This window comes from Mauremys mutica, chromosome 11 (genome assembly GCF_020497125.1).
Source record: "Mauremys mutica isolate MM-2020 ecotype Southern chromosome 11, ASM2049712v1, whole genome shotgun sequence".
Classification (NCBI taxonomy): domain Eukaryota; kingdom Metazoa; phylum Chordata; order Testudines; family Geoemydidae; genus Mauremys; species Mauremys mutica.
In genome coordinates this window covers 49438895-49452319 of record NC_059082.1, presented here as the reverse complement: position 1 = coordinate 49452319, position 13425 = coordinate 49438895, and the positions used below count along the sequence as shown (strand labels likewise).

At 47.9% G+C, this 13425-nt stretch overlaps 1 protein-coding gene across 2 annotated transcripts in view; it reads left to right on the top strand.

Annotated features, from left to right (window-relative positions):
- NTN3 (netrin 3) overlaps window positions 1-13425 on the top strand; it is a 94432-nt gene that overhangs the window by 12008 nt on the left and 68999 nt on the right. The window contains exon 2 of one of the 2 annotated variants that reach the window (XM_044978755.1): window positions 10731-11553. In XM_044978755.1, coding sequence (XP_044834690.1) covers window positions 10776-11553 — 778 coding nt within the window. In that variant the 5' untranslated portion in view covers window positions 10731-10775. Of the gene's footprint in view, window positions 1-10730; window positions 11743-13425 lie in introns of both variants that reach the window. The other variant, XM_044978754.1, reaches the window with a different exon arrangement.

Here is a 13425-nt window from a genome sequence, read left to right as displayed (position 1 = left end):
GGCTTGTTTTGTTTATCACAACTACATCTGATGTACTGTTTTGTGTGTTTAATTAAATTCCAATTACTATCCTAATGCAGCCTGATACTAATCTTGAGCAAAAAGTTAACTAGCCGGTAAATAAGCAATATATCATTCACCATTTTCTAACACACTAACAATGTACAATTAATAAGAATCTGAAAATATTATGTCATATAATTGCTTAAATGCATATAGTTATTACGTACCCTCATAGGTTGCAAAAAGATGTACAAAATCTCATGTAAAGGCTCTATTTAGCTGCAAATCAACATAGTTTAATGGTTATATTGACCAATGAGAAAATACCTTTCTTTAGAAAATTACCCGAGGCACAAATTAAAAAGTTGATTAATGACTTAAATGGAGGCTTTCCACTTGATGATTTAAATGGCTGACTTAAATTGCCTTGATTTAAATCAATCCACTCTGCCAGCAGGTGATGCAGTTGTGGAAGGTGTCTTTGCAGTAGAAGGCACACTGATGTGTTTGCTGGTGGGTTCTGGCTTGCAAATATTAGCAAGTTTGGGTTTTTTAAAGTATTATTATGGTAGATCCTCACTGAGATTGGGGCCTCATAGTGCTAGATACTGTGCAAACAAAGAGCAAGAGACAGTCCTGTCCCAAAAAGCTTACAATCTAAAGAGACAAGACAGCTCCTGCTGGGAGAAAGGAAAGATTGTCATCTCTGTTTTACAGAGGGGGAGGTGAAGTACTGAGAGGTTAAGTAACTTGCTCAAAGTCACTCAGGGATTTGAAGCCACACTTCTTGAGTTGCCAGCCAGTGCCTTACACACAAGACTGTCCTTCCTGTCCATTCACTCATTGATTTAAAGCAGTCTCCTCCTGGCTGCTCATGTTCACGTGTGCTCATGCAAGATGCATTGGGAGAGTTAAATTTAAATTTTGATAATCTCAGCTGGGAACAAATGAATCCTGTACAGGAATTTGCTATTAGAAGCTTATTCCGAATGTAATAAATAACTGAAGCATAATAGGGTGAGATGCAGGGAGGCTCTCCAGGGCCTTGTAGGGTGACCTCTTTGCATTGGGATCTTTTGGTGGTGTAGTGGAGGAATGCTGGTGTGTCATAAACAGATGAGTCATGTGTGTAGTCTCTCTCCACTGAGAAAACAGGGGAGCTGGGTGTGTTGTTTGGACTCTCTGCACATAGGATAACAGGCTGCGCTATGTATCTGGGTTGGGCTCTCTCCCCATGGCATAATGCGGGAGCTGTGTGTGTTAGGGTCTCTCTGCACAGGAGAACAGGATGGGCTAAGTGTATATATTCTGGAGTCTCCATAGGATAACAGGGTGTGCTGGAAAGGGAGTCTCTCCATGAGACAGGTCCAGGCACATTTGGAAAGGTTGGTACTTTGTTATTTTTTAAGTGGGTTCACCTTAACCTGGGAATAGGTTGAACTGAACCTGGAATCGGGGCCAGGGAGTGTCCAACATCAGAGCAGGGCAAGATATAAGACCTCAGAGGCAATGAAAGGTACAGAAGAAACAGAGCTTCCTTCCTGTGCTATGGCTCCTTTCCCCAGAGAGCTCCCCCATCCCAGGACAGCTGGTGTGGTGTAACTCACCCTGCAGGCAGACCAGACGCAGTGGCATACGCACACAGATGAGCAACGTGTACAATGGCAGCAGCCTTGTTAGTTTGTAGGAAGGGAAAAAATGAATGACAGCCCATTGCACGGAGAGCAAGGAGTCTGTAAACACCAAGAGTCCTCTTTGCACTGCCCTCCGCCAGGCCAGCACTGAGTTACCACTGGGGTTCTCTGCTGCTGGGTAGGAGATGGAGTGAGCAGGGTTGTCCTCTGTGCATTGTCCTCTGCCAAGAGGATCTAGCTCTCCTAGCAGCTTGGAAGGAGAGGAAGAGCAGCTTGGAAGGAGAGGAAGAGCATCAGATCAGGATTCAGCACTGATCTCATGTGCTCTTTTGCTGGACAGTTCCCAGTGCACACTGGACAGAAGAGGAGCAGCTGCAGCATCCTGCCCCTCCTGGCAGAGCTTGGGATGGGAGATCAGCAGGGCTTCTCTCTCTCTCCCCCTGCAGCTTTCCTCTCCTCATTCTGTCTGGGCCTGAGCTGAGCTCTGAAATAGCGGATGCTGGCACTGGGATGGGGAGTACTGAGTCTGGGCTGCTGCTGGATTAGCCCCAAGGGGATTGAAGTCCCTACCCAAGGTGCCAGACGATCCAGTGTGTGCTGGCCACAACACTCAGCAGGGTGTTTAAGACTTATTAAGTGGGGGTGATGAAAGGGAATTTGTAGGCTGGGGAAATGAGTGCTTGGCCTCGGGTGGGGGAGACTATGTTGACTAGAGGTGGGGGGGGGGGCTGCTGAGCAGGTGTGGATTGCACACGCTCACAATAATGCATCTCTTGCTCAGATCAGCCATTGTCCCTTGGGAGGCATTGACGAAGCAGCCACCCTGCTATAAATCAAGGGTTCAGTCGCAGACCAGCTAGCTACTTTGCTGTGTCTGCTGGCCCTGCCAGGAGTATTTCCTATAGTCAGCATTATCCTGTTCTTTCTCTTCCACTGTGTTTTTGCTGTTTGATCCCAGCAGCGCTGCAAGTCCGGACTGTGCCCGTAAAGGGAAGGAAGCCACCAGACATGCTAAACTAATGCTCTTGGCAGAGAAGCCAGTGACCATCTGCACATTTCAGTTAGGGTAGCAGCACCAGGGAGAACCTGACAAAGGGCCCAGTGAATTTGGAGCGAAGGAGTTAGAGAGGCTGGGGGCTTGTCTGTTATAACTACATCAGCCTTATTGTACTGAAACGATCACCCAATCTACTGCTAGTAAGCAACTTACCAGGGGAAGTCACACTGCTGCAAACCTTGTTTTGTAGTGGTGGAGCAGTTGTCTGCATTAGGGGTTTGCACCAGGGTAGTTACACTAGTGCATTGTGCGGGCGGGACACAGAAGGACACAGTGCGACAGGCATCTTGGTTTAGGGTGCCTGACACTAGGAGATTTAGCAGGCTGGTAATGTTTGGGGGTTTTGGGGTGTTACCCCTCCCCGCCTCCAATTATACCCAGCATTTTGCTAGCATGTTATAGGTCTCCAGCATTGCATTGGGGCGGTAACAAAGCAAAGCATTTGCAGAAGAAAGAAAGTCATACATTCAGACAAAAACTTCATTTAGAAAGAGTTAAGGTTGGAAGTGTTTTCCAGGGGAGTCCAGCTGCCACTGTCCCCAAAACGACACTTGCTCTACAAAAACATTACAGAAAAAAAAACCAAAATAACCAAAGAGCAAATGTTAAAAAATCTGGCAATGAATAGACAAGGGCTCTGGTCGTCTCCCCCATTATCCATCCATCATTGCTGCTTGGCTTACGCCCAGATGTTATGTCCTTGCCTTCTTTTGCTCTGTAATGAAGATGTGCTGTTGGATGGATGCTGTTGAGTTATGGATTGTTTGTTAATGATGCAGGAAAGATTTCCAAAGGAATTTGGTCTCAGGGCCCATTAGTTTAGTCAGAGTTTGATCAGTTTTCTCACAATGCCATGTGGTGCTGGAGTCAACAAATCTGTGTTCTGCAGGAGGTCTGACTAGATGACCATAAATGGTCCCTCTGACCTTCACAGCTACAGGCCTTTCCATGCCTAGTGGTGCCATGACTGGTCTGTTCTGTGTTGTGAAATGGGTTGATTGTATCATCTGCAGAAGCCTATTGCAGTCTCCCTGACATGTGAAGTTGGAGGAGGGGGCATGACACTAGACAGAAACTTCCTGGTTTATTGGCCTCCCCCCATCCACATCCTGCCTCGAAATCAAAGCAAGGATGAGAAGAGGCCTCTGCCTTTCCCTGTCATCAGATTGGGGATGGAATTTGTGGCACATACCCACCAGCCCCTCTCTGCCCTCCCCAAGATGGGTTAAGCTGAGAAGGATGGTTCAGTGGCTAGGGCACTAGTCTCAGGCATAAGAGACCTGGGTTCAATTTCTTGCTCTGCTACAGGCTGCCTGTGTGACCCTGGGCAAGTCCCTTACCTGCTTAGTACCTCAGCTTCCCAATGGGGATAATTGCTGTGTGCTACCTGCCAGGGGCACTGTGAGGATAAATACACTACAGATTGTGCGATGCTCTGATACTAGGGGGCCATCTGAGTACTCTAGCTAGGTAGAGTAGAAGCTGGTTCTCTCTTCTATGATGGGATATCAGGGGAGGAAATTTTCCCCTGCAAGCCTGGGATATGGAGGCCGGTCTCTCTGTCCCTCTGTGGCTGGATATTATGGAGACAGTACCCTCTCATTCCCCCAGGGGGCTATTGAAGGAGGACAGTTGTGGTAAAGGAACAGGTTGGGAGTCAGGAGATCTGGCCTCTAGCTTGGGCTCTGCTCCAGATTTTGTGGGTAACCTCAGGCACATTGGTAATAGCGTAATAGCACGTCGGTCATTGTTTTAAAAGAGTCCCCAGTTTTGAATGCACAGATTCAAGCAATTAGGCATCCATCTGTCCTATGCACACTGGCACTGGTACCCTCGGTTAATTTGGGTGCAGAGTTGCATGCCAAGAAGAGGACGACCAGATTCTTGATCTTTCAGTGCCTCAGTTTCCAAACTTGTAGATCAGGGGTAACAACACTTAGCTGTCTCAGGCTGCATTCAGTAATGTTTGAAGTGCTTTGAGATCCTCACAGAGAAGGTCCCATATAAGTGCCGAGTCTTATTGTATGGGAAGGCCCCAGTGTTTACATAGCAAATTGCCCCTTCTCTTCTGACATGGATTCCTGCTTAAAATAGATACCACATAGGTGGCAAGTCCAGGGATCAGTCTGAGGGGATCCCCAGTGACGTACTGGAACCTCCTTTCCCTGCCCCTCTCCTCCCGTTGGCTGGAGTTGTGAGGAGTCCAGTGCCAGCTCTGCTGTTCCAAAGTAGTCAGATGCATGGCTGTGCCTTGGCTGGGACGGGAGGAGCTTCCCAACCCGTTAGTGGTTTTGGCATTAGGAAAAGAGTGAGCTTCCTTCCAAAGGGCCGGCTCCATTCTTTAAAGGCAAAACTCCCAGATCATGTTAACTTGGTCCTCAGCCTCGCTCCCTTCTTCAGTGGGAGTGAGTGTCAGGAGTGGTGTCCAGGAGAAGGTGAAAGGGGGTGAAGTCTGAGCCTTAGCAATGTAAGGTTTGCCGTATTGGATCAGAGTTTGATCGTCGAGTATGATGCCTCCAATACTTGATTCTTCAGAAGGAAGTGACAAGCCTGGGCTGGCTGTGCAGTGGTTTACACAGGGGTGGGGGAAGGATATAGGGAAATCTTTTCTGCATTGCTAATAAAATGAGAATATTTAAAAACTACAAAAACACAAAATATGGGGAAGAAAGTGATTTAGCTTCCCCTACATGCATGCTTCAGGACTGGTCAGTGGAGGGTGCAACCCATCCAGCCAAGTGCCTGCTGGGAAGTCTGTCCTGTCCTGTGCTTGGTGTATCTGCAGAAAGAAAAAATCTGCAAAGTAGCAGTTCCTGCTGTTCTGAATAAATACTCTGACCTGGCTTGCAGGGTGGGAGCAGCACTGATTCCCCATTCTGGCATTTTGAGTGCAGAAGGTGGGGGCCCGCAAGGATTTTAAAAATTAATATTGGCCACTCCAGGCTTGTATTAAACTCCCAAGGTTACAGTTTCTTTCTGACCTTGGATGGGTAGATGCTGCCACCACCCAAATGCAAAAAACCCCATTGAAACCAGAAAGGCGTACTTGGGAATTCCTTGCTGTGGGGTACCCTCAAACTGTTTTACCCTCCCTCCAGGGAAGAGCTGAGAGAGAAAAACAAAGGAAATTAGCTGTTGCCACCAGCTAATTTAACATGTGCACAAACCTCTTAGGACACCAAAAATCCTAATCCTGTTTTTAAAAATGGTAAATTTTACTAAAACCAAAAAGAAAGAAAATACATCTGGAACTTAGGCTTTTGCTAGATTTAAAAAAAAAACACTTACAAAATTTAAACATCAAGAATAACTTTCTTGAGGTCCAGCTTAAAGGTTACAAGCAAAACAAAAAGCATCTGGGGTTAGTACGGAGGAGTCCACCAGCCATGAGAAATAAACAGAAATAAACCTAATCGCGTCTTTCTAAACATTTCTGATCTACTTACACATTTGGGGGTTCCAAATAAGTAGTTCTAGGTATGATCTGATGGTTTATGATCATACCTGGCTTAAAGCTTCTCATAGCATAACTGCTCCCTGTTCCCTTCTTTCCCAGAGAACCACAAGAGAGACAAAAGGGAAGTTTTTTCCCCCCATTTTAAAAAGTTCCAGCCTTCCCCTTGGCTCTTCTGGTCAGGTACCAAGTCCCTTTCTTTTACCTGGGGGACTTTGTTAACCCTTTACAGGTAAAGCAAGCAGAGAAGCACCACCAAGAGGGATTCCATAGCCAACTGACTGGCTGGGTGTCCACAAAAGGGAGCTATCCCCTATCTCATTTATCACAGCAGGCATCTCTGTTTTCCTAAAACTCCTTTTAAGAGGAAAGTGCCTAAGTTTGGCAGAAGCAAACATCAGCTCCCCGAGGCAGGGCTGTCTTTCCAGAACTGAGGATGTGGCATGGTTGCTTGTCCTGCTATTTCTTAAGACAGCCCCAGTTTTGACAGGGCCACTGAGAGTTTAAACGCCTCTTGCTGCATCTTCAAAGCCAATAGCACATCTTCAAGCCATAACAGGGGGATGCTGCAATGTCCTAGTGGAATGATACAAAGTCAAGATGTCTTGTTACATGGTTATTCTAGGATGTGGGGTGGAAGAATCCATCTCTGAGGACTGAGATTTCTCTCTCTCCCATTTCATTTCTACTTATACCAGATGTTGATCTCAGCTGTTTGGATGTAAATCCATAATAACTCCATTAAGCTAGTGGAGTTACTGTAGATCTGCCTTGGTATAACCAAGAGTAGAAGTTGGCCTGTTGTTCATACTCATCTTTTAGAAGCTGGAACATTTGATTCCAATGGATTTTTGTCCTTTTCAACTTGGCAGACACTTTTGTTGGCTTTTATTTCATCCAGTCTCCCCTCCCAGCTTCATCTGCCACCTCTGACCCTGTCCAGGAACCTCAGGGTAACAGAAAATGTTCTGTTGGTTCTGGACAGCAGCCCCAGGGACCTTGAAGTAACAGAGAATGCAGTGGGGATCCTAGGCAGCCGCAGCAGCAGGAATGACAGGGCATTGGTTATATGCACTGAGCATAAAGTCTATGAAGTATCACTGCACCACAGCCCTATTTTTCATGCCCTGTTGCACTGTTTTGTCAGGTCACTGTTAGCACTATTATATATTTTCTGTATTGAGGTAGCTCCCAAAAGCTTCCATCAGGCTCAGGGTCCCATAGTGCTAGGTGCTGTATGTTTGTACACAGACAGACATGGCTCCTGCATGGAAGAAATTAAACCTAGAGTGAAACAAGATGAACATGCTAAACAAAAGCTGGGGAGTGGGGAGGGAGATTGAGGATGAAGAAGGTAAGATCCAGTGGTTACACAGATTAGCTACATGCATAGCTCCATGGTTCCTGGTCATTCCAACTTGTCTGAAATGTAAAATAAACCAAATCACCTGTCCTGAACTGCCGGCCAATCTAGCCATCAATGGTTTCCTGTAGATCTTAGAGTGGGCAAGCTCACCCTTTATATGTGTTGAAAGTTTCTCTTTCACAGGCCTCCTGTACAATAGAAAGTTTCTGCTTAAATTTCCCACCATTGCTTCCCCTGGTTCACCTTGGCCACTGATGGCAAAGGTGAGAGCTAGATGAGCATGTGTGTCATTTCTGTGACATCACATAAGACATTTTCACTATCCTGCTCACCCATGCATGGGATTAATTTTCTACATGCTCACGGGCAGACTCACACACAATGGTTGCTACATGTCAAGCACGTTCATGCATGTCACCATTTGCATGACTCTTTTGTCCCCCACCCTGCCATTTTCACTGATCTTTTCCTCCCCTTCATGTTCCCTCAAAACCGGAATATCTGCACAGCTATTTTTAACCCCACAGCCTGAGCCCGCAAGCCCAAGTCAATTGATCCAGGCTCTGAGACTCGGCACTGGGCGTTTTTCTTTGCAGTGTAGGGCTTAAAACACGGACAGAGGCTTGTAGCCTGTCTACAGTAGGGCTCCCACCATTGCTAACATGGAACTGCCCCCGGGTTAGCACCAATGGGAGATTTTAGCTGACGTTTCCAAGCCTAGAGTCAACCTGCCACACTAAAAACAAGCTCAGCACTTGGCTGAATACAGCTTGACTGTGATAGAGAAAGGGACCCTGGCACTAGCGTCACGTGGTGTGAGGAGTCAGTGCATCAGAAGCTGGGCTGCCCCTGCTGTAGTGGGTTCTTCCCAGTCTGTGCTCTCTACAATCGCGGCTTCACTAAGGCCTCATCTATAGTCCCTACCTCTTCGGGGGGCTGTGAGGAGAAATACATTATAATGCTCAGGCACTCAGATCACTGCAGTGATGGGGCCAGATAAGTACCGGTAGATAGATATGAAGGGCACAGAAGAACCAAAGCCAGATAGAAAAAGTTTGCCAGGGTAGCTACACCAGCAAACCCTCCTAATGGAGGCGTAACTTCTACTGGCACAATTGTGCTTTTGCCAGCACAGCTTCTATAAGGTGACCAGATGTCCTGATTTTATAGGGACAGTCCCAATTTTTGGGTCTTTTTCTTATATAGGCTCCTATTACCCCCCATCCCCTGTCCTGATTTTTCACACTTGCTGTCTGGTCACCCTATTCTACTAGGTCCCCAGTGAAATAAGCTAACCCACCAAACTCACTTTTTTCTGGACTAACTGCATGTAGGTCTTGTAGAAAAAGCTTTTACTAATGTAAAAATGCCACACAATATCACCCCCTAATTAACATTCCATTATATGCACAAAGGTTTCTCCTGAAGACATCTCCCCCCCACCCCCCAGGATGGGTGACTATCAGGAGAGCCAAGGGCAGGATGAGGGAAGAGGAAAGGAAATTGCTTGATTAACCTCCCATTCAGAGAATAAACTCTGGCCCTGGCTTTGCAGTGGGTGGGACAGGCCCTGTTCTCTCAGAGAATGGCTGCCCAGTAGGCTCTGCTTAGCTCTGGTGTGTTCACACCTCCCCCTCTGACTTTGATGTGGGACACGAGTTTGGAAGCTGGCTGGCTCCCCTCCTGGGGGCATTAGGAGCTAATTAAATCCCTGCAGTCTCACCCTGCCTCAGGCAGGAGCACATTGTCCAGGGGGCAGGGTGGGGATGGGGATGGGGGTGGGGGTGGGGGGGGAGAAGGACATCAAAGGTTCTGGAGTAATTGAAAGATTGACACTGGCACAGGAGGGAATGGGAGCAGAGCAGTGTGAATGGACAGTGAGGAAATGCTAGGGGAGCATTGAATTGGGGTCAGGAAAGCAACCTGGGCTGATGCTCCCCACCGGAATCTGGACACTCCAGTGTAGCATGAGCTGCTTCCTCACTGGGAATTCTTAGGCTTTCACTGACTCTCAGTGCAATGCAAACTGGTTTTGTTGGCTGGCTGTACAAGTGTGGCCAAAACACAGAATGACAGTATCCCTGCATGTTGTCAGAGGCACTTAGCATACATTGCAGGTGCTCAGACACTACAGTGGTGAAGGTAACAACAGAGTGATTAATAATAATCAGGCTTAGCTCTTATGCACAGCTTTTCACACATAGCTCTCAAAGTGCCTTAAAGGAAGGCAGTATCCTTATCCCCATTTTACAGATGGAGAAACTGAGGCCAGGAGAGGGGTAAGTGATTGGCCAAGGTCTGACAGCAGGTCAGTGGCAGAGTTGGGAATAGAATCCAGGTTTCCAGGTGCCCAGTCCCCAGTTAGTGAGAGCCCCTTCCTAGAGCACAATGGCCAAGAGTCTCGAAAGTGTTTAAGCACCTAACTCCCATTGATCTTTGAAGACCTGGGCCTGTGATCCTACCTTTAGCAGCTCAGAATGAATGATTATCTTCAGTGTTAATGACTTTACTGGTATGACAAAGTGCACAAGTGTCGCCAAAGTTAATATATTGGGTAGTGCTGGCAATTACTCACTGTCTTCTTCTCTTAATGATACTTTGCAATTTTTTTGCACCTTCTAGAGGAGGCTCTCCAAGTGCCTTAGAAACACCAGTCTCACTGTGCCACCGGAAAGGAGGGGAATATTCTGACTTCCACTTTACTAACGGGAACCTAGGCACAGAGGGGTTATGTGACTTGCCAAGGTCACACAGCTAGTTTGTAACAGAGCCAGGAAAAGAACCAGAGCTGTCTGACTCCCAGCCCATTGTCTGCACTATAAGGCCACCCTTCCTCCCTTAACCCACAGGCCCATATGCTATCTGTCCAGCTGTCTGTCAAGCTATTTTATGGAGCAGGGAGATAATCATAAATGAAGTGTTACCAAGAACCCTGCCCCCCTGCCATCTAAACGAGATCTGGCTGCTTTCCGTGGTTACAATCTGGGAGAAAGGCACCCAGAGGAGAGATGTCATCAGACTCAGACCTCTGCATGCTCGCCAGCACTGGCAATAGCCAATCAATCAGCTCTGGCTGTTCTCTGCCATCTGACACCGGCATAACCCCCAGCCAGCCTCCAAACACTGGTTTGGCCTCTGCGTTTCTACCTGCCAAAAGGGAGCTCAGACCTTGGGGGTTGGAATGTGTGATTCACTGCTCCTTTGCTTTATGTTTAGGGAGGATTTGGCTTGTGTGTCTTGGAGAGAGCTTGTCCGACGAGGATGGACCTCTTGCACCTCTTACGGCTGCTGCTTACCACCTGTGTGTTCGGCCTGTCCCAGACAATCAACCCCTTTGTGGTGCAGCAAACTGCATCTGATCCTTGCTACGATGAGAACAGCGCCCCCCGGCGCTGCATCCCCGAGTTTGTCAATGCTGCCTTTGGGAAGGAAGTGCAGGCCTCTAGCACGTGTGGGAAGCCTCCCACTCGCCACTGCGATGCCTCAGACCCCCGCAAAGCCCACCCGGCATCTTACCTCACGGACCTCAACACTGCCTCCAACATGACGTGCTGGCGCTCCGAGAGCCTGCACCTTTCCCCTCAGAACGTCACGCTCACCCTCTCCCTGGCCAAGAAGTTTGAGGTGATTTATGTCAGCCTGCAGTTTTGCTCGGCCCGGCCTGAGTCAGCGGCCATTTTAAAATCTATGGATTATGGCAAGACCTGGGTGCCTTACCAGTACTATTCCTCCCAGTGCCGGAAGATCTACGGCAAGCCCAACAAAGCCACCGTCACCAAGCAAAATGAGCAGGAGGCGCTGTGCACCGACGGCCACACAGATCTGTACCCGCTCACTGGGGGCCTCATTGCCTTCAGCACGCTGGACGGCCGGCCCTCTGCCCAAGACTTCGACAACAGCCCAGTGCTCCAGGACTGGGTGACAGCTACGGACATCCGGGTCATTTTCAGCCGCCCCCATTTGTTCCGGGAGCTGGGGGGCCGGGACAATGAGGAGGACGATGGCGGGACCGGCTCGTCTTCATACTACTATGCCGTGGGTGAGTTCCAGGTCGGGGGGCGGTGCAAGTGTAATGGGCACGCCTCCCGCTGCGTGAAGGACAAGGAGGGCAAGCTGGTGTGTGACTGCAAGCACAACACCGAGGGCCCCGAATGCGACCGCTGCAAACCCTTCCATTATGACCGCCCGTGGCAGAGGGCCGACGCCAGGGAGGCCAACGAGTGTCTAGGTAAGAGATTGCTCCTCTTCCTCGCCCACCACAATCAGATCTGGGAGCATGTGCAGAGAAGCAGGGGCAGATGTACTCAGACAGCATTCTGTCTAAATCACACTCATCAACGTGGTATCTCCAGAATGATCAATGGAGCAATGCCAGGGATGAATGTGGCTCAGTATTTTCTGTCTGTCTGTGGGTATGTCTACACTGCAGCACATACAGACAGACCTGAGCTAGCATTGATCTAGCTAGTGTGGGTACTAATAGTAGGGAAGCTGAGGCAGCGACTGGGTATGTACTCACACTGCCGCTTTATTGCCCAGGGCTTCACTGCTATTGTTATTTGAGCCAGCTAGATCAAAGCCACATGATTGCAGTGTAGCCATCCCCTAGCTCACACTCATCAACAGTGCCTCTCCAGAGTGGTCAGTGGAGTTACACCAGGGATAACTTTGGCCCAGTGTTCTGCTTCTCAGAGCAAGTACTCCCTTACTGAGCACCGCGCATGGGTTCTCCTAGAGAGCAGCTGCTTTGGGCTGGATAGATTAAAAATCCCCTCCGCCATCACACCTATTAGAGCCGCACCTAAAATTCATAACAAACCTCAACCTTTTTAGAGGTTTGGAAAAGCTCAAGTAACTCATTCCCCGCTCCTTTATTATGCTTCATTCTCGTAGGTGTCTTTGCATCTTCCATGAATCAGCCAGATGCAAAAGCACCAAAGTACCCTGGGAAGTTATTGTTACGATTTATTACTCGAATGATGCCATAAATGTCAAGCACAGCACTTTACAACACAATTAAAAATTGATCAGGGCCTGATGCTGCTCTCGCTTACACTGGGTGTAAATGAGGAGTTACTCCAGTGTAACAAATTGGATTACTTCAGTGTAACTCTGGTGTAAGTGAAATCAGAATTGAAGTCTGAGTTTCATAGGGGAACCAGAGGGAAAGGAGGAGGAGAAAACCATATGATTATGCAGCCACTTGGGAGGCTAATGAATGTATCTAGAGGACATTGGAGAAGCTTGTTAGGTTTTTTTATATTTAATGTATTGTTTATATGTGCCAGAGCCCAACTTCCTGTTCAAAACAATATTGCAAGAGTACTTTTATTATGGTTTGTGGGTCAGTGGCTAAAGCTGGGCTCCCAAGAACAGAGTTAGTTGCTGTTTTGAAAATGTATAGGCTAGTGTGTTCCCCCCTACCCCTCAGTCTCAAAACTGGTTGAATCAGTTTTGCTCAAACAAGCAAGCAAATGAAGCCAAATCTGGTCAATTCTGGACTGAACGGTGAAACTTTAGGAAAAGCATGAACTGAAAAGAGAACAATAAAATGAGAGTAACTGAGCAAGCTTAAGAATAGCTTCTGCTAGTCACCCTGGCTATAGCAATCTATTCTATCTAGAATATATCCAGAGTAACTCCACTGGAGCCAGTGTAAAGCGGATTGTTAAGCTAGAAGAAACTCGGGGGCTGAGGGATTCAGATCAGGGTCTGGGTTTTGAGGATGTTTTCCAAACCCAACCTCTGAACCTCGTGAGGTTCACCCCCCACCCCACCCCACCCCACCCCACCCCACCTTACCTTCACCTCTGGGTTCTGATTGAATCATTGAGCTGCTTGGCTGGTCCTTGACCATCCATGTCCATGCTTGAGACAGCAGAGTATCCCCTGACCTCCCCAGGAGAGAGGA